Genomic DNA, 24,781 nt, shown 5'->3' on the forward strand with positions numbered 1-24,781 from the left:
ATTGGAGTATAAGCTGAGGGTGACTTTTTCAGCACATTTTGGGTGCTGAAAAAGTCGGTTTATACTTGGGTATATACGGTAAGTGTACATTTAAAACGTAAAAAATGTGGAAAAGATGTCAAAATAGCAATCTTTGCAAAGGAGGCATCTCTGTATATTATAACCTAATCCAAAATAAAGGCTTCTGGAGGAGACTTTATGTTTTTTCTATTTGGGAGCAAGATTTGCAACGTTCTTTCTCACTCTCCCAATGGAAAACGGCAATTTGCTCTAGCTCCATGGCATCTAAATGTATCTCCCATTGGGAAAACTACCAAAAGATTTTATGTAGATGGTATAGAACTCCATATAGACTTTCTAATTATGTACCACAATATTCGCCTCAGTGTTGGAGGAAGTGTGGTGAATTGGGCACTTATGTACATATGTTTTGGGAATGAAAAAACATACATAGTTTTTGGAACTCTATTTTCGTTTTAGTATCAACGGTTACAGGATGTTTAACTAGCCCTGATGCGGCATTAGCATTACTGAATCTGGGAATGGATAGATTCCCAAGTTACTACCGAACCATAGTCACACACATTTTTATTGCGGCACGACTCTCCATAGTAACTAAATGGGATCACGCTGCAACACCTAATATGTCTGAAATAATGCAAATGATACATGCAAATTGTTATTATGAGCGTTCTCTGGCTTATAGTAGATTTCAATCACATAAGTTTTTACGTAAATTGGAAATGCTGGGAAAGATTTTTACCTTCCATAGCTACAGGAAGATACATATTTATAGGATATTGTTACCCTAGCCATTTGGAGTATTGCTGAATCTTATAGGCTATTGTATATCTTTGTTGTATTTTTTTTGTTTACCTATTTTTCTTTATTGTTTGTTTATATTCCTTTATTTGCTGTACTTTGTTAAAACCCAATAAAAATTTAAGATAAAAAAAAAAACAACTTAAAAAATGAAGCTGCTATTGAATATTTGTTTTCAATATGGTACAGATTCTGGGGATGCAATCCTGATCCTGGTTTTAGTAGGTCAGCAGCAGATAAAAGCATTAAAGTTTGAATGTCTATCCTACATTCTAGGATGATGCCTAAAACTTTAGAAATCAAGCCAAAAGCAGAAGGCTCCACATTTCTATTTGCTGAGGTTCTCTTTGAACCTGACAAAGGTTTTATCACTCCTCTTGTGACAAGAGTTATCAGAATACAACATGATATATTGCTTTCTAGGGGTCATAGAAACCTACTACTCTATACTAAAATATAAAGCTGTATTGTTAGTTATTGGTTTGAAACATGGTTGCCGTTAACAGCGTCATTTATTGTATTGTATAGATATACAGTGTAATTTATTGTATAGGTATTTATTGTATACAAACATTTGTTAAGATCATTTCAGTAACATGATGATGTTTGCAGTAAATAGTCCAGAGTGTTTAAACTATAATACCTTGGTGTGTCTTCTTTTTTTTGTTTAAATAAAGGCATTAATGGACTTCCTGCTTCCTTGGATGTTCCCCTACCCACTGGACCATTCCGTAATGTTGGCTTATCTCGTGCTGCTCAAACACACAGGCTACGCAAGTTACGAACACCAAGCAAATGTCGGGAATGTAACAGTTATGTGTACTTCCAGGGAGCAGAGTGTGAAGAGGTGAGCTCAAAAATAACACTTTATAAAAAAATATGATTAGTGTTGGAAGAGAGTAGCTGTGAGGCTCACATGACATATGCAGAGTGGAGGAAAGTTTGTAATTCTTATTCTACGGGCAACGATTGGCAATGTGAGATGGCAGTTGATTCTAGTCAACTAGTCATAGCAGAATTTTGGCTTGTGTTTGTGAACCTACTTGTTTTGGGGATAAAACATAGAATGTTTGAAAATTTGGAACCCGAACTGCAACATTGGGCAATTTTACCAAATATACTGTTGTTAATGCTATCTATGTTCCTCTCTTTGTATGGAGCAAAACCCTTAACCCATGCAAACCTACAGTCATTTGAAGTACTCATGATGGAACTGTTGAGTAATTTTTCAATACTTCAACAAACGACACAAAAACAAACTGCAGACTTGTCCTGTGGAAAAAAAGAACACACTCTTACATTTACCTCCACTTTACACCTTATGAAACAAAAATCAGGTTTTTCATATTAGGTGTTAGTGAATAGTACCTTATTAGGAAGTTGACAGGTGGAACATGATGTATATAATCCTTAGATATTAAGGAGTTGGTGTTATATTTGATGTGTCATCATGCCAAGATAAAAAGATCTTTTAAAGACCCTCAGGTTTTGGATGTTTGAGCCTGTCAATGGATTTTAACATATTGCCTAATTTTTTGAACTAATTCCACTGTAAGGAAAATAACTTATAAGTGATGTAGGTTTCAAAGGACTACTAATTTGTCCAGGACCCATCAGCCCAGTAAATTCAGGCCAAGAGCTAACTTTAGGTGATTAAAAAAGTTTTTAAGAACCTCCCCCGCTTCCAAATGTTATTGCAGGGTATGCATGTAACTCTTGCAATTATCAGTGCTGTGTATCTCCAGTTAGAAGGATATTGCACGAGTTTCTAGGGTGTGCCACAAAAAAGCCCTTTCTGTACAAAAAGAACAAGATACAGTTTGCTGTGGAATGTTGCTGCACATCACCATGCTTTCTTAAAGCCTACCTAAACTCAAATTTTTTACTTAACATAAAAAGGTAGACAAACTTTTATTTTTTTTTTAGAAGTAAAAATTTTGTTTGTTAGTGTTTTTTTTAATTATTATTATCGATCGATAATTATTATTATTATCGAACCCCTTATTCTCGATCGCCTAGGCCAGTGGTGCCAAACCTTTTTTCATCTGGGGGCCGCTGTTGACATTAGGATAAAACCTGTATGCCAATAACAAATAAACATGAAATTTATATGATTAAAACTAGAATAGTTTTAATTTAAAATTAAGTTGAAATGTTTCTAGTTACCATAACATACATGCACCAAAAAAAAGTAATGACAAATCAAGAATCACTGCAATGGATATTTCTTGGATCATCTTCAGGGTTGTACATCTCCCCAAGTCTGAGAAATTAGGGTTCACAGAAGGTAAGTGGCCAGCTATGTGTGACAGGGTAGCACGGTGTGATAGGTATAGTTTTTCTGCGATGTGATGGCGCTGCAGCAATAACATTTTAGGGGGAGTACCCCACTTATACATTTTAATATACCTACAGCTCCCCTTCCTCTACTGTTAAAGAGATATTGAGGTTCACAGAAAGTAAGTTGCAAGCTATGTGTGACAGGATAGCATGGTGTAACAGGTATAGTTTTTTATATCTTGTGATGGCACCATAGTGATAAAATTTTAGGGGGCGTTAGCCACAAGAGTCCTGCACTTGCAGTTACATTTTCCCTTTTCTTACAGAGTAATTGGGATTCATAGAGAGTAAGGGAATAGCTACGTGTGACAGGGTAGACATGATATGATGGGTATACCATTTTATTGGGGAAGGGGGGGGGGGGGAGTATAAGGAGTTTCCTACTGGCTCCCACATTTCCAGCTACCAACATCCTTCTGTTTCAGAGAAATTGGGGTTCATAGAATGTAAGTGTCCAGCTATGTGTAACAGGCAGCTCACTAGCGGCTCAGTCCCTCGCAGTGCAGCGTCTGCAGATTCGACTACAGACGGCAGTGAGCGGTAATGAGCGTCTCCCCTGAGCCAGGGTTTCATGTCATGAGGAAGAAGTAACCACATTGCAACCTTACCGCCAACCTAAATACAGCCTTGAAGTTTTGTGAACTTTAAGGGGCACCACAGTGCACAGACAATTTGTAGTACCCTAATGTTCATTGCCACGAGAGTTTCAATGAACAATCTCAACATGCAATCTCAATTTGGGGACCCTGGTCTTGAAATAGCCCCACTTAATGTAAAAATATCCCTGATTATTGTTAGGATTTTATGCCTGTGACCCTATGTCTGGCAACTTGTTACGTGTAGAGGACTCGTTTGGTTTAGTAGCAGCTCTTAGGAGATATGAGGATTTATACATGGGGATAATGACAGCTGCTTGAAAACAGACACAGCTCTCATGCTGCTGCACGATTATCTCACAGTACAAGGTGGTTGGGGAGCAGCTCCCTCTCCTGACAGCATGATCTGATAGAGAAACATAGGAGATGCAAGCGCCCCATCCCCCGCAAGACAACGAGCAGAGAGGGAATGAGGAGAGTGCCAGATCTGGCAGCTCAGTAAGATGGGCACCCCTTTGGTTGGGCAAACACCTATTGGTTGGGCACCCCTTTGATTGGGCACTCCTGGCCTATGTGATCAAGAATGAATGGGAGCGCAGAGCCTCCCAGGATACCTACGCCCTTTCATCAATAGGGAAAAAAATTGCTGATCCCACACCTAAGCAGTGTGAGATCGGGAGACGTAGGAAGAAGAACATGGAAGAAGAGAGGAGAAGCCAGGCCAAAGACGGATACCAGGACGACGCGGGACCCAATGGAAAAAACCTCCTAACAGATAGACTGATCTGCGGGATTAAAGTTAAGTGTGATTTTTTTTTTTTTTTTTTTTTTTTTTTGGGTTTACTTTCACTTTAAACAACTGGTGATCGGAAAATAAAAATCTTTTGTTCAAAGTACCATTAGATATATTTGGCACAAATCAAAGACAGCATTGCAGAAGAACCTCATATCTATATTTAGGCATGATAATGGTCATGGTTTAGGGTTGCTTTGCTGCTTTTGAGTCCAGACAGCTTGTAGTCATTATTATACATGTCACATATCAGTGTGATCGCATCATTGTAAATGATAAACGTTTTGCTTGGAGGAGTGGTCAAAAATTTTACCAAACCAATATCTGACACTTGAAGGAAATTATGCAAAATACCAATAGGGAGTATTTTTTGCTAAAGGCAATACCAGCATACATACCTTTTCACATGACTGAATATTCATTGTGCAAGAATGGTATAGCAGGTAGTGTTATCTGTGCCACACAAGTATACTTTTCAGATTTGGCATGTAATTGTATAGCTTCCTGGGAGCTGGCCTCCTTGACAACATTCCAACTGTAAATCCTTTATTGCTAGGATGAGTTTCTTTTTTCTAATTTTCTTGACATTCTTTATATCCTTAGTGTTCCCTCGCCTGTCACAAGAAATGTCTGGAAACTCTGGCTATCCAATGTGGTCATAAGAAATTGCAGGGTCGGTTACTTTTGTTTGGCAGAAACTTCTCAGAGGCAGCACAAAGGTCTCCAGATGGGGTTCCTTTCCTTATCCGCAAGTGTGTCTCTGAGATAGAAGCACGTGCATTAACTATGAAGGTGACACTTGTGTTTTTGTATTTCCTGCATACTGATATTATTGGTAGTAGTTTTAGCTGACTCTCATGTTTATACTGCTGTATTTGTTCTGCAGGGTATATACCGAGTGAATGGCGTAAAGACTCGTGTGGAAAAGCTGTGCCAGGCTTTTGAAAATGGCAAGGAATTAGTTGAACTTTCTCAGGCATCACCTCATGATCTCAGTAATGTTCTTAAACTTTATCTTCGACAGGTAAGCTGTCCAAAGCACATGTATAGTTACCAGGCTGACTGCATCTAGTAATTTCGATTTAACAACACCATTTACTGTTTTCAAGCTACCTGAACCTCTAATGCCATTTCGGCTGTACAATGGCCTTATGGGTCTTGCAAAGGAAAGCCTACGTGGTTGTGAGACAGGTAAGCCGTCCCGACTGGAGAATAAAGGCCCAGATACTGAACCAGAAGTACAAGTCATGGTGGAAAAACTTAAGGAGCTGCTTCAAGAGTTGCCTCAAGAAAACAAAGTCACACTGCAGTACTTGATAGAGCATCTGTGCAGGTATGTTGGCTGCTGTGATCATGTAATAGGTATAAATGAACATTATTACTCCTAAAGATTATACATCTGAAAAGATGAGCATTGGTATTCTGTACGTGACCAAAATTGAGAACATTTCCTTTTCTTCATAGAGCTAGCATTTTTAAAAGCAGTTTAGCAATGCCAGCTTATCTCCTGATGGTAGGCTTTAAATACCAACATTTGCTCATTTTTTCATGTAGAGTTTCAGAACTTGAACAGCAGAACAAGATGAGCCCAAGCAACATAGGTATTGTTTTTGGACCTGCATTGATGCGACCTCGTCCCACGGATGCAACTATTTCTTTGTCATCCCTCGTGGATTATCCACATCAAGCACGAATTATTGAAGCACTCATTGTCTTCTATGACAAAATCTTTGAGGAGCCACCCTTAGACTTGGACAAAGTGTCAAAAAACAGTGATGTAAGTAATATACAATATATACAGGAAAAGAAACTGATCAGAATATAAACTAAAGTACATATTTTACCTAAAAAAAAACACAGGAAAAATCCTTTTGAGTTGAGTAGAACCGTGGGGCATAAAAGGTGGTTGTCACTGCTAACATTTAGAACAGTAATCAGTAGACATGCCAATAGAGTGAGTAAATAAATCCAGTGTGTAATTTTTAAAACATGTATTTGAAATTGAAAAAAAATGAAAATCCAAAGAATAAGCTTATCTATTTTGTACTTTTAAGTTGGCAAGAAGAGTCATTAGCTCCTAAATTATGTTTTTGCTTTCGTTGGCCACCAGTTGCTATTTCATGTAAAGTGTTTCAAACATCTTGTCTTTGTCAACTCTGATCTGTCAAACCAGAGACAAATGCAGTTTCAGGACATGATACTAGGGGTGTATTTATAAATTATTCCCGTCAATTTGCTCCTAATTTTTTAAAAATATTCGTTTGTACATATAGCATTTCTTGTTGTTACACTGTGCACTTGGACAGTTGGCCACTAGGTGGCAGGAGTGTGGAGAAATTTGAACAGTTGTCAGCAAATTTCGGACATATTGACAGGGGAATCATTTATAAATAAAGCCATAGGTGTTGCCTGAGTGTAAACCAAAATGTTTCTATTGACAACATTTTAAGAGCAAAAAAAATCTCAGTTTATACCCTAGTACATACTGTAATTCATTTACATTTTTTCAAAAGATTTAAATTGCATAACCTGTATTCTGTGTAGGACACAAATTCACAAGGATCCGTCCCCAGACTTCAAGTGACTATTGAAGAAGAAGAGACTGGTGTGGCCAGAGAGTACCAAAGAGCAACATTCAGAGGTGAGTTAAAGAGGAACTAAACTAAGTGCCAAAAAAAATTCACTTACCTTCAATCCCGCAGGGCAGTCCAATCCATCTGGGGGTGTTTGCATCGGGTCCCGTGTCGTCCCGGAGCTGGCATTCCAGTTCTGCCATTTTCTCCTTCTCCTTACGGGTTCTTCATCCTACGTCAGTCAACCTAGGCACGAGATTGGGTTATGTAGGATTGAAAAAAAACTTGCCAATCTTGCCAATGAGATCAGCAAATTTTTCTCTTCGCGAGGAAAGGCGAGAAGGAGCACCCAAGAGCCTCATAGGATGTTCGACTTAGGTATCCCGGGATACCCGATCACACTCGGGCTTACAGCTGGTGAGGTTAAATGTCAAATGAACCGCTTTGACATTATAAAAAAATACTAAAATAATCATACCACCAGGGAGGTTAAGACAGTTTCTGCTCACAACGTAACACTTTCCGACAGCTCTGAGATGACCATTTATAATATTTTGTGTGTTTGCTGGAATGTACAGCTTTTTTCCGTTACATCGGTGTGTAAAAATAAAGTCACTTGTCTACATTCCAGTGATGCCATCTTCCTTCTCTTAAGAAAAATATTCAGCAATCTTGATTGACTGTGTCAGCATGACCAACACAGGCGCACAGGAGTTTATTCATCCCAGCACACACTAGGGAAGCCAATCAAAGCTGTGCATGTCCAGCTCAGCTTTGATTTCAGAAACCCAGAGTGATTATGCATGTAAATTGCTCAAGAGATAGTGCCTGTCCCGTTCTGCAATGATGACCTGCCTGATCATACAAACCTAAAAGGATATTAATACAGAAGCATACCACTCTTATCCACATTCAGTGAAAGATTTTAAAATGTGTGCATAATTTTATATTCCCCTCCTTTCATACCTGTTGAATTGTGCCATTAGTTAGTCTTCAATGCTAAGGGGTCACTCATGTAAAAAGCATACAGGACATTTTATAAATAGGATTAGGTAGACCACTATGGTTGAGGAACATGAGAATAATACGCTCTATATTAGATGCTTCTGGCAGGTATGAATGGTATCTGGAAGTACAGGCAGAATAACAGTGTATGCCAAATGCAGATTACAGTGCAGCCAAAATGCTGATATTAAATTTAAAAAAAATTGTCCTCCAGAGTTCTCCCTTGAAATCATTGTGTAAAATTGGACATCATAGTGATGATAGTCATTGCATGAAACCAGTAACACAATGTAAAAACCTATACATACAGTACTAGTTTCTGGTTATCTAAAAGACTTCTACATAAGGTGTTCCCTATTACTGAGAGTGTAAAATTGATAAATGGATATTCCAAAGTCAATATAATAGGTGGTTTTATTACAGTCACCCAATAGTAAAAGGGGCCCATTTGCTAAATCATGCAGTGCCTGGCATACCTGGGCATTCTTTTAAGGAAACCTGTATTAAGTGAAAATACTGCTTTTTTTGCCAGGACTAATTGGCTTTTATAGTATGCAAATCCAATAGCTTCAAAACCTTCTAAACTGCTGGCTCAAAGCAAGTATGAAGAGCAGGAGTTTGGAACACTCTACATTTTCAGCTTTGCACACGTGTATGCCCGACTACCAGCGGCAGAACTTGTAAATAGAAAATATGAAGGCCGTCATCACTATCGTACATTGTTTTTCATTTCAGAGTCAGTTGGATCTGTGGAGTCAGACTCTGAATCAGATGGTGGAGACTTGCCCACTCAATGGGAAGCAATGTCTAGCACTCAACTTGCAAAAGAGGCCGTTGAGACTGGAACAGATGACATTCCCTACATTGGAACAGATGTACAGTCTGAATCAGAAGAAGACAACGTTAAAAGTCAAGATCTGGCTGAAAACAATACAAATCAGTCAAACAACGTGCTATTAACCTCTCAAGTAAAAAGGACCCCTTTGCGTTGCCACCATCAATTTCCCATTATGCGATTCTTACAGGGAAGAACCATGCTGAGCTCCTCATCTAGACACTGCCCGCAGTTTGTATAGGGCAGCAAATACTATCCAATGTGCCTTGCAATCCAGAGACCTAAACGATCTACAGGGTATAAAAGGGACTATCTGCCAGAATAATTTCCAAATTTGGAGGCATTGATATCAAGGCACTGGCCTGGGGCGTTTCAATTTGTTTAATTGCCATAAAAAGCACATGTGACTTGTCCAACTGGCTGCTTCCTTTGCAACAGAGCCCCTTTAAAGTCTTAACTACAGCCAAAATGTTTTAGGATTGGCGAGAAGGAAGGGGCAAGCCTTTTGCCTAGAGATGTTTAGAAGCAGCTTTAGGCTAAGTGTATACAGAATACAAATTGACCATCATGTAACCTCATCCTAAATGGTACAAAAGAACAGACTTCAGCTCTGCAACAGTAGTCATGCAGAGACTTTTATGAGATATGATATATTTTATGAGCATATAATTATAAAGCTTGTGTGTCTGAAATTATGTGTATTGGCTTGAAATAAAGAGTCACTTTTCTATAAAGATTGTTTTTCAAAACACATTTATTTGCTTTCCATTTTTGGGTACTAGGTATGGAAACCACTTTATAAAAGCTAAATATGTAACCTGCCCCATTACCAGAAAGAAGTTACTGTTAAATACAAAATTATACTCTCAATTTTGCTTCTGCGACAGAGTATGTGACAAAATTACTTTTTAACCCTCCCCTATTTAAAAACCAAAAGGGCCCTATTAATGTCTTACAGAAGCTCTGACAAAGCTTCCTAAGGTGAATGCATGTATGCAGTAATTTATCCCACACTTTTCTTCAAAGTATGTAGTTTTTGTAGACTCTCATCTGTTGCCTAGCTCCAGTGTGTCTCCATCTTTACGTTCCGCACTTCTCCTCAAGTAGTTTATTAGCAGTATTTTCCCTGTGCGAATATCACAGCTCACTGTACTAACCGGTATGTAATGTAACGACCAGCAGTTTCACTAGGTCGAATAATCTTTACAACCTGAGGAGGAAAAGACAAGGTGTTAAGGTGTGTGCAAATCAGTGCAAGAAAAAACCCTACGAAACTTATAATTATATTTACAGATTTGTATGTTAGTTTGGATGTGCTTTAGTTGAAGAAGGTAAACAAAAAAAAAAAAAAAAATCATTCTCCTACACAAAACCTTAATGGTCTTATCCCACTCATCTGTTTTACTCTAGTATTGCATGAAATACATTTCTAGAAGAAAAATTCCAACCTTTTAGGTGGCTGGTTCACATGCGCATGAGAGGCCTTCTTATGTTTCACCACATTTATTTCTGCTACTGCTCTGGTTGTGGCACAGCAGTACCATTTGTAGTATGTCATTGGTCAGTTGAGCATACAACTGAATTTACAGTGAATGTAAAATTGAGCAACTACAAACCTAAAATTAAAACATGACCAGGGCTTTTCTTATGAATGGATGTAATCATCAGCAAGTGGCAGATCACTGATCGCATTTATACATGCTGCCATGACCACAGTTGCTATGCCAATGCTGTTCATAAAGTACATACAGTACTTATAGTACATACAGGCAGTGAATCCAGCATTCTCTTCCCTTTATTATTATTATGAATAAACAGGATTTATATAGCGCAAACATATTACATAGCGCTGTAAAATAGGTGTTTGACAGATGAATACAGACAGTGACACAGAAGGAGGGGGCCCTGCCCTTAAGAGCTTACCAATCACCTTTGCTAGTTGTTTTTTTTTCAGGCTGCAAAGTGATGAGATTGTTGAACATGACTTAAAATTCATTTATGAGCACTTACTTTTATTATTTTATTATTAAACAGGATTTATATAGTGCCAACATATTAGTGCTGTACATTAAATAGGGGTTGCAAATGACAGATACAGACAGTGACACAGGAGGGGAAGACCCTTCCCCCAAGAGCATTTAATCTAGGAGTTGGGTGTAATCTGTTATAGGGAATGACAACATAGTAAAAGTATATACCTACACATGAAAGTTCCAGAAATCACAGGCAGCCTATTTTTGAGACTTTTGCAGTGGTGACTTCAATCTATCCAACTAAGAGACTAATAGGGTAGTTAGGAGCCAGAATAATGCCTTTGAATTCCTAAAGCCAAAACCATGGTCCCACAGGGGAGAGAATCTCTAAAAAATGTTTTATTTAGATAAAAGCTTCCAAAGTTCCATATATTTTTAGTTGTTTTCATATCTTATGTCAGATATTTACAGACCACTTGTCCACCATTTTTATTGCATTCAAATGTGTTTTGTATAGATTAATAATGTTCAGAACTGCAAAAGGAAATAAATATTTAAATTTACAGAGGTATAGATGTAATGCATGGATATATGGCATTGCACTGTGGTGCCATTAAAAATAAACACCACCTTAAAACATGCACAGATGTGAACCCTATGAGGTTTTTTTTACTCAAAAACAAGATTGCAATTACATTTTTTGTTGTTTTTTTAGTATTAGGGCATTGCACCTCACTGCAATTAATACAAGAACTGTATGGTGCATAAATAGGTTGCAAATGCTTTCAAGAAAATAAAAAAAACTGTAAAGTTTCCTGCAGTCTTCAGTTTGCTCATTTTGATGTGATGGGTTCATGTATGTGTGTTGGGTAAAGGCAGCCTATTCATCTAAACATTGCGGTGCTATTAGTAATGATGGGCATCATAGTGTACCAACATGAAGAACAGTTGTGGGTTTACCCAGTAAAAAAATACACTATAGACCTAAAGTTATTTTAATTTCCTTTTAACAGCACAAAGCCTACCTGGCCTCTCTTTAATCCAAAATATCTTGCCACTGGGTCTCCAGCCTGAATGCGAGGAAGTTGGGATTCCCGTAATTTACTGAACAAATAGTTAAGGAACAAACAGGAACAGGCAAAAATTATTTTTACAAACCATGTATCTAAAGCCATTGTTGGACTATAACTATTTACTACTGAAAAAAATGTTCTGGTTTTAGATATCTTAACAATTCTAAACAACAAAGCCATCATTAGCCTCCGAAATGTTCATGAAATAGTTACATAGAACGTCGGGTTGAAAAAAAAAAAAAAAAAAAAACATAAATCCATCAAGTTTAACCACTAGGGAAATAAACATATCCCAGATATAAAACCCTATGGACAAAGTTGGTCCAGAAGAAGGCAAAAAAAACCCTGGTACAATTTGCTTCAACAGGGGAAAAAATTCTTCCTGATTCCATGAGGAAATCGGATGCTCCCTGGTTCAACAGTCACTGTTATTTTTACTTTAAAGCCTTATTAACCAATTATATTCAGTGCTTCTATAAAAACATCCTGCTTTTTTTTTTTATAAAGCAATCTATAGTAGTTGCTGAAACTACTTCCTGAGGGAGCCGATTCCACGTTTTCACAGACCTTACAGTGAAGAATTTCTTCCTTATCCGGCGCTTAAACTTCTTTGCCTCCAGACGCAAAGAGTACCCTCTTGTTCTTTGTAATGATATGACCATATCCCCCCTTAAGCGTCTCTTCTCAAGGGAGAATAGATTCAGTTCAGCTAATCTCTCCTCATAGCTGAACTCTTCTATTCGTTTTATTAGTTTAGTTGCCCTTCTCTGCCCGCTCTCCAATTCCACAATGTCCTTTTTGTGAACTGGTGCCCAAAACTAAACTGCATTTTCCAGATGTGGTCTGACCAATGCTTTGTACAGGGGCAGGATTATGTCTCCATCTCTGTAGTCTATTCCTCTTGATACAAGAAAGTATTTTGCTAGTTTTAGATATTGCAGCTTTGCATTGCATGCGGTTATTAAGTTTATGATCTACCAGAACCCCCAGATCCTTTTCCATTTCCAAATGTATTCCACCCTAGACATTATGAAGCATGCATGTTGTTAGTCTCCAAGTACATAACTTTATGTCATTAAATGTTATTTGCCACTTGGTTGTCCAATCAAACAGTACATCCAGGTCTGCTTGTAGATTATAGACATCCTGTATGGACTTAAATCTATTACATTTGGTGTCATCTGCAAACACAGAAATGGTACTTTTAATCCCAAACTCTATATCATTTATAAAGATGTTAACCAGTAAAGGTCCCAACACTGAACCCTGGGGTACACCACTAATAACACAGGTCAGCATGTCATTTTCATCAGATATAATTTGATGTGGGCTTTGTAGTATTTTTGATGCATATTTCAAATCTGTGTTCAGTTTTTCTCTAGCAAGTCTAGTTTTTGTGTTGCGGCTAAATATATATTGTGTGAAATTCGTTATAAATAGCCTTAACATAGTACAACATTTAATAACAGTTTTCTTTTTTTAAGGTTAGAGACTGCACTAACTGCAATTGATTGCATTTGTTGTCATGCCTAGAAATTGCCTTAATGATCCAGACAGTTTCTGTTACGTGTGTGGTTCAATAATTACTAAAGCACAACGTCGGCAAATTACCACAGACCTTAAAAAGATATACAAATTATATTTCAGCTGTCCGATTGGTGACCAGGATAAATCTTGGGCTCCACATGTCATCTGTACCAGTTCCAACAGACTGTGTGATCGGCTAAATCGGCATAAAGAAGCAATGCCATTTGCAATCGACTGCTATTTTTGCCATATCAACAAAAGTGGATTCCCAGGTAAAACTAAGCACAAAATTGTATATCCAGCCTCGATTCTGCAATTAGGCCTGTTCCCCATGATGATTCATTGCCAGTTCCGGTATGGCCACATGATGGACTTGCTTCTGTAGATGGTGATGAGGAATGCGCTGGAGTTGCAGACAGTTACAACCCCGAATCATCTGATCCTGACTACCTGGCCAATGAAGATTCAGAACCAGAGACCTTTACAAAAGCAGAGCTGAATGATCTTGTTCGTGATCTAAATCTCTCCCAAGACAAAGCAGAACTTCTTGCTTCAAGGCTTAAACAGAAGCACTTGCTTGCAAAGGTGTAACTGTACCTCACTACAGAAAACAAAATCATAACTTCACAACGTTCCTCACTAGTGATGGCTCACTGTGCTACTGTCATGATATAATTGTACCCTTTAACAGTTTGTCACAAGAGCATGTTCCATCTGAATGACGTATCTTCATTGATTCCTCTAAAAGAAGCTTGAAAGCAGTCTTACTACATAATGGTAATTGCAAACCAAGTTTACTGATTGCCCATTCCATTAACCTAAAGGAGTCCTATGACAACATGAAGTTACTACTTGAAACAAACCAGTAAAAAACACACCAGTGGAACATCTGTGGGGACCTAAGAGTCTTTGGCTTGCTGATGGGTATGCAAGATGGATTCACAAAATATTGCTATTTCCTTAGCCTGAGGCACATCCGATCTACAGGAGACCATTATGTCAAGCATGATTGGTTACCAAGAGATACCTATAAGCCCGGAACAAGCAGTATCAAGTTTCTGCCTCTGGTTGATTTGCATAAAATATTTCTGCCACCTTACCATATCAAGTTAGTCTTGATGAAGAACCTTGTAAAGGCCATAGGTAAATCAAACTCCATGGGTTTTCAGCACCTTGCTGAGACGTTTCCAAACATAGGCACCGCAAAAAATGAAGGAAGGGATATTTATAGGATCACAGATCAAGTCTGTTTTGCAGGGTGATGTTTTCAAACAATCTCCTTTAGCAGCTGAGCTAGAAGCTTGGGATGCATTCAAGTGGCTGTGTGAAAATTCCCTGGGCAACCAAAAGTCCCCTGCTTACAAGTAAGGAGTTCAGAATCTGCTTGATTCATACCAGAAACTGGGTTGTTGCATGTCATTAAAAATACATTTTTTCACTCACACCTAGAATTCTTCCCAGAAAATCTTGGTATGGCGAGTGACGAACAAGAACGTTTTCACTGGGACATTCAGTTAATGTAGCACAGCTACCAAGGTTTCTGGAATGAAAGTATGATGGCCGACTACTGCTGGATGCTGTACCGCGACAATCCAGACAAAGAGTACACAAGAAAATCATACTGTAAGCATTTCTGAAGAAACAATTGTTCCTGACTGACACTGTTCTGTAGATTTATACCAGTGTGCCTTATTTTACTTCACACTGAAGTTGTATTACCATTTACTTCAATGGTGCTTACGTTTTAGTACAAAATACACGCACGTACAATGTTAACTATAATAGTACTTGAAAACAGATTTAAAATCTGCTCAAAAAACTGATTTAGAAAAGTTTGCTGTGGTTTCTAATGATTATCAAAACTATTTTTTTGTTGACCTGTGTAACATCTATTTACAGATTGACTTTTCCAAACCTTTTGACCCTAACTTGCACATTACCTGTCTGTGGGGTACAGTGCCAAATGCTTTAGCAAAGTCCAAGTATACTTTTTACTGTACCTGTATTCTTTCTTCCTCATAAAAGAGAGTAAATTTGTTTGACAACTTTGGTCTTTCTTGAAGCCATGCTGACTATCACTTATATTGATAATATTTCCAGCAGAAATTCCTCTATGTGGTTCTTTATCAAACTCTCTAGGACCTTTTCAACTATGGACGTTAAACCAACCAGTCTGTAGTTACCTGGTAATGACTTTGCTCCCTTTTTAAAGACAGGAACCACATTGGTCTAACGCCAATACTTTGGTACCATGCCAGTGATTTTAAGAGTATCTAAAAATTAGAAATAATGGCTTTGATATAACTACAAAAAGTAAAATACATTTATTGAAATACATGCCAATTAATCCTAAACCCAAGGGATGCAAATCTCAGCGCAGATTTACATTTGAAATATATCATAGGACGATGCAACCATGACACGGAAGTATTAAGCAATACTTTCTTTTCCTCTTAGCATGTAAAAAACTCCACCACTGAATTTAAATCTTAAAGGTCCCATTAGTGTGGACATTGCTTATCTCCTGAATTGTACATAAAAGGATACTATCTTGCCAGTAATTCTGTCACTTCATCTTTAGTCATCACCACGTGTTCAGGTACCAGCTGGTAAGGAAAAGGAAATTAATAAGTCAACACAATCATGACAGGGTTACCAAAAGTAAGAGGGAAACTGGAAGAAAAGGAACATTATGTAGTAATGTCAAAAACAAATAATCCATACTCAACATTCTGATCAGAAGAAAATTATTAGAAATATATTTTAGGAGCAGTTTAAGAATTAAAGAAACTAGACAATATTGGAAAGGAACCACAAGATGCCACACTGTATATTTTTAACACCAAATACAAAGGGGTTGTGTACCTTACAGTTAATGTCAGTAAGAATGAGGTACTCTTAACAGCTGACGTCTGCTGTAATGTTATCACTCTGCAATCTGGAAATGTCACCTCATTCAGGAGTCAATTTAGGTTTAGGCTGCAATATTCACATTTTGAAGCGGTTCTACACTAGTTTTCAAGTGTGGGGAACCCAACAGGCAGAGGGAGAGATTTGAGAGGAAAGCACAGGGCCAGAAGCAGTGTTTTCCCCAGAAATGTTTTCAGCCGGGTGGGGGAAAGCTGTAGCCGAGTGAACAAAAAAGGGGGCGGGGCAAGACAAAGAAAATTTAGTATAGTCCCAGTAGTTTACATTCTACCTATCTACAAGTGTTCTACTAACCCCCTATACTTTGTTCCAACTTTCTAATGCCTGCCCTGTTAGTATGTCCAATTTTTACATTCTATGTATTATGCCCCAACTATCCAGTATTTTTATCCAACTGCCTAGTGTTCTAGGTTTTAAGAGTGTAATGCCTTGAAGTAGTGTAATAGTGTGATCAATGTGGTGTAACAAGTGAGGCTTATTTCACATAAAAAAACTGGGCCATTTACTGTTCCCGAGTGACTACTGGTAACTGCTAGGCACCTAGGATTGGTAACAGGCAGTAAGTGCTCGGCTTTTTCAGAGCTAGCAGTATTTTAAGGAGCAGTGGTTCCTGGCGTGAGGAAGAGGAAATGCAGGAAATGCAACCCTACTACCAGTGTGAATTCAGCTTAACTTCAGATGTGTCCCATGCTGGCTGAGCTTCCCTCTTTTTTCTGATGCCAACTGTAACGCCACCTTGCACTGCATATGCAGGAGATTGAGCACTATGAGAAAGCCTCTGAAGGTGCGTGCACAGAAGGAACAGCCCACAGCCTCTTGGTATATCTGACACAAATATCCCATTAAGGCTGCCGATTTCCCCCTCACCATGGCAGTAAAGATGGAAGGGGAGAGGTCCTCCACCAAGAAAATGGAGAAAAAAAAAAAAAGACCAAATTTTTCCATTATATAAAAGGGAAAATCACACTTTTATATAATGGTAAAAATATGGTGATGCTTTACTAGCATCATGCATGTGATAGCAGATGAGGGCAGGACAGCCAGCGTCCCCCTCTCATCACTGCCCATTTTCTATATAAAAAAACAAAAACACACTGTGGATAATCTTCATAGACAGTAACAATGTCATCAGCAGCGCAGTGTGATAGGTGTGTATATAAAAGCTGCTTGTCATGTTCTGCAGCCCAACAACTCACTGTGTTCAAACCTTCATTACTCTTGGTTGTAATGACTTGAAATTTTTAGGGTACAAAGTACCCTCATAGCTACTAGTAATTTCTTTAAAGAAGTTTAGGAACGAGGGATCACAAGTTTAAAACTTGTGAAAATTGAACATTGGGGTTGCTGTTTCAAAAGAGAGTATGCAAATTGGGGACCCCCAGGACCACTTGCATAGTAAGAAGCATTGGGGTGGGGCCCTAATTTTTTACCTACCTTTCACAGAACTATAATTTTCATACTTTGCCACCCTGTCTGCTTTTCTACCTTGAACACCAGTTTCTCTAGAATGGCGAGGTACAGGGAAACAAAAATAAAGGTGCAAGTGGGGGGACACTTGAGGCTAACAGCCCCAAACCTTCATCACCATGGCATCATTACAACATAAAAAAATTCTGCCCATTAAAATGCACCTCCCTGTTACAGATGACTGTACCCTTACAGTACCTGAACCCCATTTTGTTTTAGTGAGCAGAGTTTATGTTCTAATGATGCCATAGTGATGAAATTGTGGGGGATTGTAGCTACAGATGTTCCACATACGTTTTTGGTTTCTAACACCCCCCCATTCCAGGGAAATTGGAGTTCAAGTGTTAGACGTTGGCAGTAATATGTGGCAGGGAAGCACATTTTGATGGGCAGAGTTTTTTTTATGTTCTAATGATGCGATGGTAATTAAATTATAGGGAAGCCAAATTTGTCCCCCACTTGCACCTACATTTTCAGTTTCATACACCTTGCTGCTCAAGAAAAATTGGGGTTCAAAGAAGAGAAGCAGACAGGGTAGCGTAGTTTGACACATATAGATTTGTGACAGGTAGGTATACATTTAGGGGCCCTACCCCAATGCTCCTTGCTATGTAAGTGGCCCAAGGGGTCCCCAAATTGCATTTTCAATTTAGGAATCCTAGGTGCACTTTCTTTTGAAACAGCAACCCCAATGTTGTATTTTCATAAGATTTTAATTTTGTGACCCCCATATCTTGAAATTCCTTTTAGGAGATATGAAAGTTTGTACACAGTGATTTCTATTTCTGCTGATGTTATTGTACACACCCACTCAGGTGGATACATTTTAGAAGCAGCTTTTTTTTAATAGAAATCCCAGCTTGTGCTATCAAATATGGGGGCGGGGCTCCCGTGTGCCACTCCCATCAAGGCTGAGCTGTGTGCCATGATTCCCCGCCCACCTCTCACCCATGACAGCAGCAATCCTCTGGATGACAGCTGAGCACAGAGCAGCCTCATCCAGATTTGTGCAGAGGATGAGAGGTGGGCGGGGGAAGGAGGGGAGCTGGGAAGAGCAACTGGCTATAAGCTTCTGGGGAGAACTATGAGAAGAGATTGGGTTTTTACACTTATGCACAATAGCACTTCCTAAATGGCACACCAAGGATTATATAAACACAATAGATGTGTTAATTGTACTTGTAGTGTCTCCACTGAGGCAAGGGTTCACTGGCACGAGGTGACATCTCCTGCACTGATGTCAATTAACCCTAAACCCAAGGCATGCGCAGCTCAGTGTACATTTACATTTGCAATATATCATAAGACGATGCAACCATGACACAGTGAATGGGAAGTATTAATACTTTCTTTTGCTCTTAGCATGCAAAAAAAAAATGTACAAAAGTTTTTAGAGTTATTCTAAAAGCCTATACACAATGGTATTAAAGATAGATGGACATTAAAGAACAGTACAAGTTTATGTATAATAATATCATGGTGTCACTTACCTCATGCTCTGTGATGTTAATCAGAAGCTCCTGCTGCAAAAACTGTTCCAGGATGTATTTGGGAGCCATGTCCACCAGTGACTATGAAATGACAAAATCACAAATTAGGGAAAATATAGCAAGAAAACAGATTACTGACCCAAATCTACCAACTTACAACAGTCAAGGAACGCACAGTTAAAGCCTACAAAAACTTGAACACAATGTGTAACATCCACAGAACACCAGAAGGCCTGACGTGCTAGGATTAGTATACACAAACCAGAAATCAAAGTAGTTTATTCAGGAGACAAGGGACCATATGCCAGGGGCAAAAAGACCACAATAAACTATCTATATTGTGGTGTTACAGAGACTGTTGTCTGGACAGACCATTTCAACAAAAATCTTCCTATAATATGTAAATTTTACTTTTTTTTTTTTTTTTTACACATAATTCAACTTTAAATGCTTCTATTATGTAGACATCAAAAACCCTGAGAAGTAATGTCAGCAGCCCTTGCAGACTCAGCGCTTTTACCTAAGTGGCATTCTATAGATGCACTCGTCAACCAGCAGCTACATAATCATCTTCAATATGCTCCATAGTAAAATTTAAAAAATAGCCAAATATAATTGTTTTCATTTTTTTCCAATTAGTAGCGTAAGCTACAGCATCTATATAGAAACAAGTGCAGTGCAGGGCGTGTGTATTTTACAAGAAGAGATAATGCAGTTCATTGTTTTACTCGGACAATTACCTGCTTGGCAGATGGTGTCATTCCTTGCTGTACAACTATGATGGCCCTGGTTATGTTTTCCTCCTGCATCCTCTGACAGTACATTTTTATGGTCTTAATGCCAACTTTTGGTTCCTCTGAAAATTAATAAAAAGATTTAGGGAAATGTGAAACCATACCCACTTATGATTCAAAGAGTTTGGCACACACGTCGCTTCTTTTGCCAAAGTTGGAACTAAAATACCCACCATTGGTCACAGTTACACCCTAGCAGCAGAAGTCACTTATTTATTGGCCATTACACTCATGTGTGCTAGCACGCGCAAGAAGTTCATGTTTCTTCATACCCTGAAAAACCAGATGATAAAGTGGAACTAAAAATCCACTTTTAAGTTTGTATGATCAGGCAGGTCCTGCAGAAAGGGCACAGTCAATGAAAAGATGGCTGAAGATCATCCAGAAGAGCAAGAAGAAAAGGAAGATAGTGGCCCAGAAACACAAACAGATAAGCTACCAGGGTTTAGTTTATTTAACACTAAGAAAAGTTATTTCCCATGTCAACCCATTCATTTGCCAATGTACAATGGGAAGATGGTTCAGATCTGTACGTTATAGTGCACCAATTTGCAGATCCATTACAGGTGCATGTTGGGATGCCAGTAAAAAATGATGGCTTTACAATGCACTGCCCCAATGATTCGCATGTACCCACAAAACAAATACGTGAATCCAAGCATTAAGAAATAGAGACTTGACCTACACAAAACTATGATATTGCCCTATGACGACACTGAATAATCCAGCATTGACATGGAAATGAGTAACTTGTTCCTCCATATCAAAGTACTAGGAATTTTTCTAAGCTTCTGGTACTTTATAGAGTGGTGGAGTGCAAAAAAGCTTGGGAGGGCATCATTGAACCAACAATTTTACTGATTGGTAAATGAGCAGAGATCGGGTCTGGTTAAAAGTTAGGGTTTATGGCCACTATCTGAGCACTGCAGAACATATTTGGCAAGCTTTAGCTGGAACTTAGAGAATTTCTTTATTAGCCATCAATACCTGCCCCAAATGTAGTGACCAACTCATTCTAGGAAAATATGAATAGTGGCTAGCATTTGGGAGATTTCTTTTAGGCCTTAACACCTTTTATTTTTAAGGATTATTACTTAATGCCAACACCCACTCAAACTTACCGGGAAAGAACACAAACATCTGATCAGTTGGGTCATCATTGTGTGCAACCAACACGGTGAGATCTGTTCTTCTGGGGCGGCCCTCACTGGGCTTATCACCAAACTGTGACTTAAACTCATCCAAAGTTTGATCCAACTCATCTTGTGTCACTAAATATCCACGGTCATGGCATAACTGAAAGGTTCAAAAAAGAGGAAAGATATATCACTTGTCACAAGATAACTGAGAAGAAACACCATATACCAATATAGTGCATTGTTATTATAATGATTATAAACACAGGTACATGTAGAGAAATATTTGCTCTAACCAAAAAACTAAAGCTGTTAATCTCACCTCATTCCACCCACTTCATATAATATAACATCAAACCATTCAGCAGACAGTTGGCCTTAAAACTCAGATTAAAACATAATAATAATAATAATAATAATAATTAATAATAATAATAAGCACCAATGTTTACTTGTTTTTATTGTTCTCTGTACCATGATATTTCTTGTCTGACATTTGGCATGTATAGCTATGCCAAGCCCAATTCCCAGTTTAGACAATTGATTGAACCATAAAGGTAAGTAAGAAGGGCAGCAACGCATTTTTATAAATAATTTGCTTCCCTATAGCAGGTAAAGCACATGTCTAGAAATACTTTTGCACCCTGAGCATATGTAACAAAGTTTACAAGTAAACAGTTTTCTTTTTTAAGGGTGCCAGTAATGTCACTCTAAAGGCCAACACCATGAGTTAAAAAAAAAAATTGCATAGCAAGTTTAAAAAAAATGTAATCCAGATTATATAGTAAAATGGCACTCTACATATACATTCCCAAAAAAGATATTGAAAGCAATGACTGTTGTGCACATTGAGCAAAGGTGTTGTCTTATCTTCCACAGACCTCTTTCAGATAGTTTGTGGAGATTGCTTAAAGCAAAAGTAAACTGGGGGATAAAAAAAATCACTCACCTTTATCTTCGTAGATCCATCCATCGATCCCTCTATCGGGTTCCGCATCATCCTGGTATCCTTGTTTTGTACCAGCACAGAGAAAGCCCTGGCACCGCCGATTTCCTGCACATGCATGAGATGGACATTTTTTTTCCCCACTGAAGAAAAAGCTCCAGCCAGAAGCCTCCCAAGATTATTGACATCCCGGGAAGCGCTTGGGTCATGTTCATGGGTCATGGGTGTTTTTTTTAGGGGTTTAAAAGAAAGTACCACCCCTTTTATGCAAGGTAAAAAATGTTGGTTTAAGTTCGCTTTAATAAAGAATTCACTCATTTTCCTTCCAGATAACTGCAGATCCCCTTAATATGTACTAGCATCAGATCATTGCAAGGCAACCTGAGCTCTCCACATACTTACCTGGTCTTCTACCTGGTCAAAGTCAGTGATTAAATGCCATGTATGTTGGGTGATTTAAATAATTATAGGAAATACGTAAGAATATGCCATATCTGATCGTCTAAATCTAGCACGTGTAAAGCGGTCTCCTGACACTGTTCAAAGATCCGTCCTGGTGGACCATTACAAATGGTGACACAGTCCTATGGAGAAAAGATCAGTAGGGTGCTCCTCACTTCCCATCTCTTTAGAGCTGATCACTGCTGTGAGTACATCATTCCCTCATTCTACTGCCAATGGAAATGATCATTCCAGCAACAGAAATCGAAAACGTATCAATAGCCTTAGATAGGCCTAACTATTTAAACACACGCAGCTTTAGTACCCTGGGCTCAGCCTCTCAATCTTCACAACAAACGGGTCACATTGCAAATAAAAATGCCCAGAAACAGTAGTTGTGATGATGATACCTGCGGCCACGTTATAAACCTGCATCGTGTGTTAGGATAACACGAGTCGCTCTGATAAAGCTGGGACAGTGTCCATGTGTTTTTTTCGCCTCTCTCTGACACTTTTACATCTCGAATAACCCTTTAGATTAAAATGTCCAAAAAGCCTCTTCTAGTAGTAATATTACTAACCTGCATGATCGTCTTCCTGATCTTCCATAGGCGGTAAGTCTCCTCTTCATCATCCATCTTCACAACACGATGCGAGCTACACAATGAGGACCCATGCGGGGCTGCCTTCGAACTGCCTAGTCCCAGAGAAGGACCCTGGAGGCGGGGCTGTCACAAGTACTGCCTGATTTTTTAAGCGTTTGGGAATGATTTTCTTCCTGTTCAGTGTGCAGTTTTAACTAAAGGACAAAAATACGCGGACCCACAGTATTTGAAGAGTGAGTAGACTGCACTACAGAACATACGTTCCACTCATTCATTACGTTTCTTAATAAGGTAAGTAGACCCTGGATAAAGGCAGGAAATGTCGCCAGCAATGGATGCTGTCCGCCATGTTGCTGGTAGGCACATTTACCTAAATTCCTAATGCAGGGCTGCAGCGGGCTGGAGATGTTTTACCCATAGTTCAGTATAAACGGAACATACCCAGCACGTTACAGTACTTCAGTAGGTTTAAACGTCCGATTTTTTGGACTGTGATTTGCAATAACCCATACAAAACAGTATACTCATATTTGTCCTGGTATGACTTTGGAAGAGTGAACCCTGATTGGTCACCATGGGGTATTGTAGCTAAAGAAGATCTCCAGGTTTTGGCACCAGAAATTCATATATTTAAATGCGTAGTATCAACCCTTTGCCTTGCCCCTTTTTTTTTTCTTTTTTTTTTCCTTTTTTTTTCTTACAAAACCTGCAGTGGGGGCTTTACGTTTATTTTGCTTACATTCTGTCTTCCCTGCCCCCCCCCCCCCCTTTTAACATGCAAATACAATCACTAAATAAAAACTGTTTTTATTACATTCCTTATTATGGACCCACTAATCTCATCACTAGATCTTTGTGCTTCTCTATACAATGCAGGCAGTTTGTAGCTGGTGGGAGGTAATACCAGCACATGATACTGAGTTGGAGTGAAAAACTTTTTTTTTTCTATACTTGTACACAGTGCAGGAAGAACTTCTAGTCCTTCAATCAGGGTCTCCCTCACTTCCTGTGACACCAATTGTGTTTTCTAGAAAGTGAGGTGAACTCTCCAACGGCAACAAAAAAGTTATTTAGTCACCTGGGAGAAGACTGGATTCCCTGTCTGATATCATATCTGTCTGTCCCCCTGTTGCATTTTTTTCTTCTTTTTATCTGAAATGTGGCCAGTTTGAAAAGGAGGTGAGGGAAATCTCCTTGTCTGTAATATCTGTAAAAAATATGGATACTGCAGTCATCACTATGGATTATTATTTTTAATATTAAACAGGATTTATATAGCGCCAACATATTACGCTGCGCTGTACAATAAATAGGGATTGCAAATGACAGACTAATACAGATGGTGATACAGGAGGAGAGAACCCTGCCCTGAAGAGCTTACAATCTAGTAGGTGGGGGAATTTCACACACAATAGGATGGGAGATATGTAGTGGTGG

At 38.7% G+C, this 24,781-nt stretch overlaps 3 protein-coding genes across 13 annotated transcripts in view; 2 read left to right on the forward strand and 1 right to left on the reverse strand.

Annotated features, from left to right (window-relative positions):
• The window catches only part of ARHGAP45 (Rho GTPase activating protein 45), a 64,916-nt gene extending 55,218 nt beyond the window's left edge, over positions 1–9,698 (forward strand). For all 7 annotated transcript variants that reach the window (XM_072404794.1, XM_072404795.1, XM_072404796.1 and 4 more), the window contains 7 exons: positions 1,500–1,669; positions 5,155–5,343; positions 5,438–5,575; positions 5,661–5,884; positions 6,106–6,328; positions 7,096–7,192; positions 8,865–9,698. In XM_072404794.1, the coding sequence (XP_072260895.1) occupies positions 1,500–1,669; positions 5,155–5,343; positions 5,438–5,575; positions 5,661–5,884; positions 6,106–6,328; positions 7,096–7,192; positions 8,865–9,205 (1,382 nt within the window). In that variant the 3' untranslated portion in view covers positions 9,206–9,698. The remainder of the gene's footprint in view (positions 1–1,499; positions 1,670–5,154; positions 5,344–5,437; positions 5,576–5,660; positions 5,885–6,105; positions 6,329–7,095; positions 7,193–8,864) is intronic.
• Positions 9,699–9,700: 2 nt separating this feature from the next.
• Positions 9,701–23,464, reverse strand: POLR2E (RNA polymerase II, I and III subunit E). Its single transcript, XM_072404808.1, has 7 exons — positions 23,321–23,464; positions 21,338–21,512; positions 20,163–20,278; positions 19,423–19,503; positions 16,085–16,143; positions 11,963–12,041; positions 9,701–10,174 (listed from the first exon to the last, which is right to left on the reverse strand). Exons 1-7 carry the CDS (start codon positions 23,375–23,377, stop codon positions 10,109–10,111), a joined length of 633 nt encoding a protein of 210 aa, XP_072260909.1. The 5' UTR covers positions 23,378–23,464; the 3' UTR covers positions 9,701–10,108.
• A 15-nt stretch (positions 23,465–23,479) lies between these two features.
• LOC140326321 (uncharacterized) overlaps positions 23,480–24,781 on the forward strand; it is a 25,089-nt gene continuing 23,787 nt past the window's right edge. For 2 of the 5 annotated variants that reach the window (XM_072404802.1, XM_072404803.1), the window contains exon 1: positions 23,496–23,635. The gene's annotated coding sequence lies outside the window, so the exon portion shown is untranslated. Of the gene's footprint in view, positions 23,636–24,781 lie in introns of all 5 variants that reach the window. The other 3 variants (XM_072404805.1, XM_072404806.1, XM_072404804.1) reach the window with 3 other exon arrangements.

The sequence above is a fragment of the Pyxicephalus adspersus genome, chromosome 3 (genome assembly GCF_032062135.1).
Source record: "Pyxicephalus adspersus chromosome 3, UCB_Pads_2.0, whole genome shotgun sequence".
Classification (NCBI taxonomy): domain Eukaryota; kingdom Metazoa; phylum Chordata; class Amphibia; order Anura; family Pyxicephalidae; genus Pyxicephalus; species Pyxicephalus adspersus.

Excerpts from the sequence above, each read along its gene's own strand:
- POLR2E (XM_072404808.1), bottom strand. The coding sequence starts at position 23,377 with ATGGATGATGAAGAGGAGACTTACCGCCTATGGAAGATCAGGAAGACG. Across the intron at positions 21,513-23,320 it reads TCAGGAAGACGATCATGCAG|TTATGCCATGACCGTGGATA; the intron begins GTTAGTAATATT and ends TGAACCTTTCAG. Across the intron at positions 10,175-11,962 it reads TTGGATTAAAGAGAGGCCAG|GTTGTAAAGATTATTCGACC; the intron begins GTAGGCTTTGTG and ends TTTCCTCCTCAG.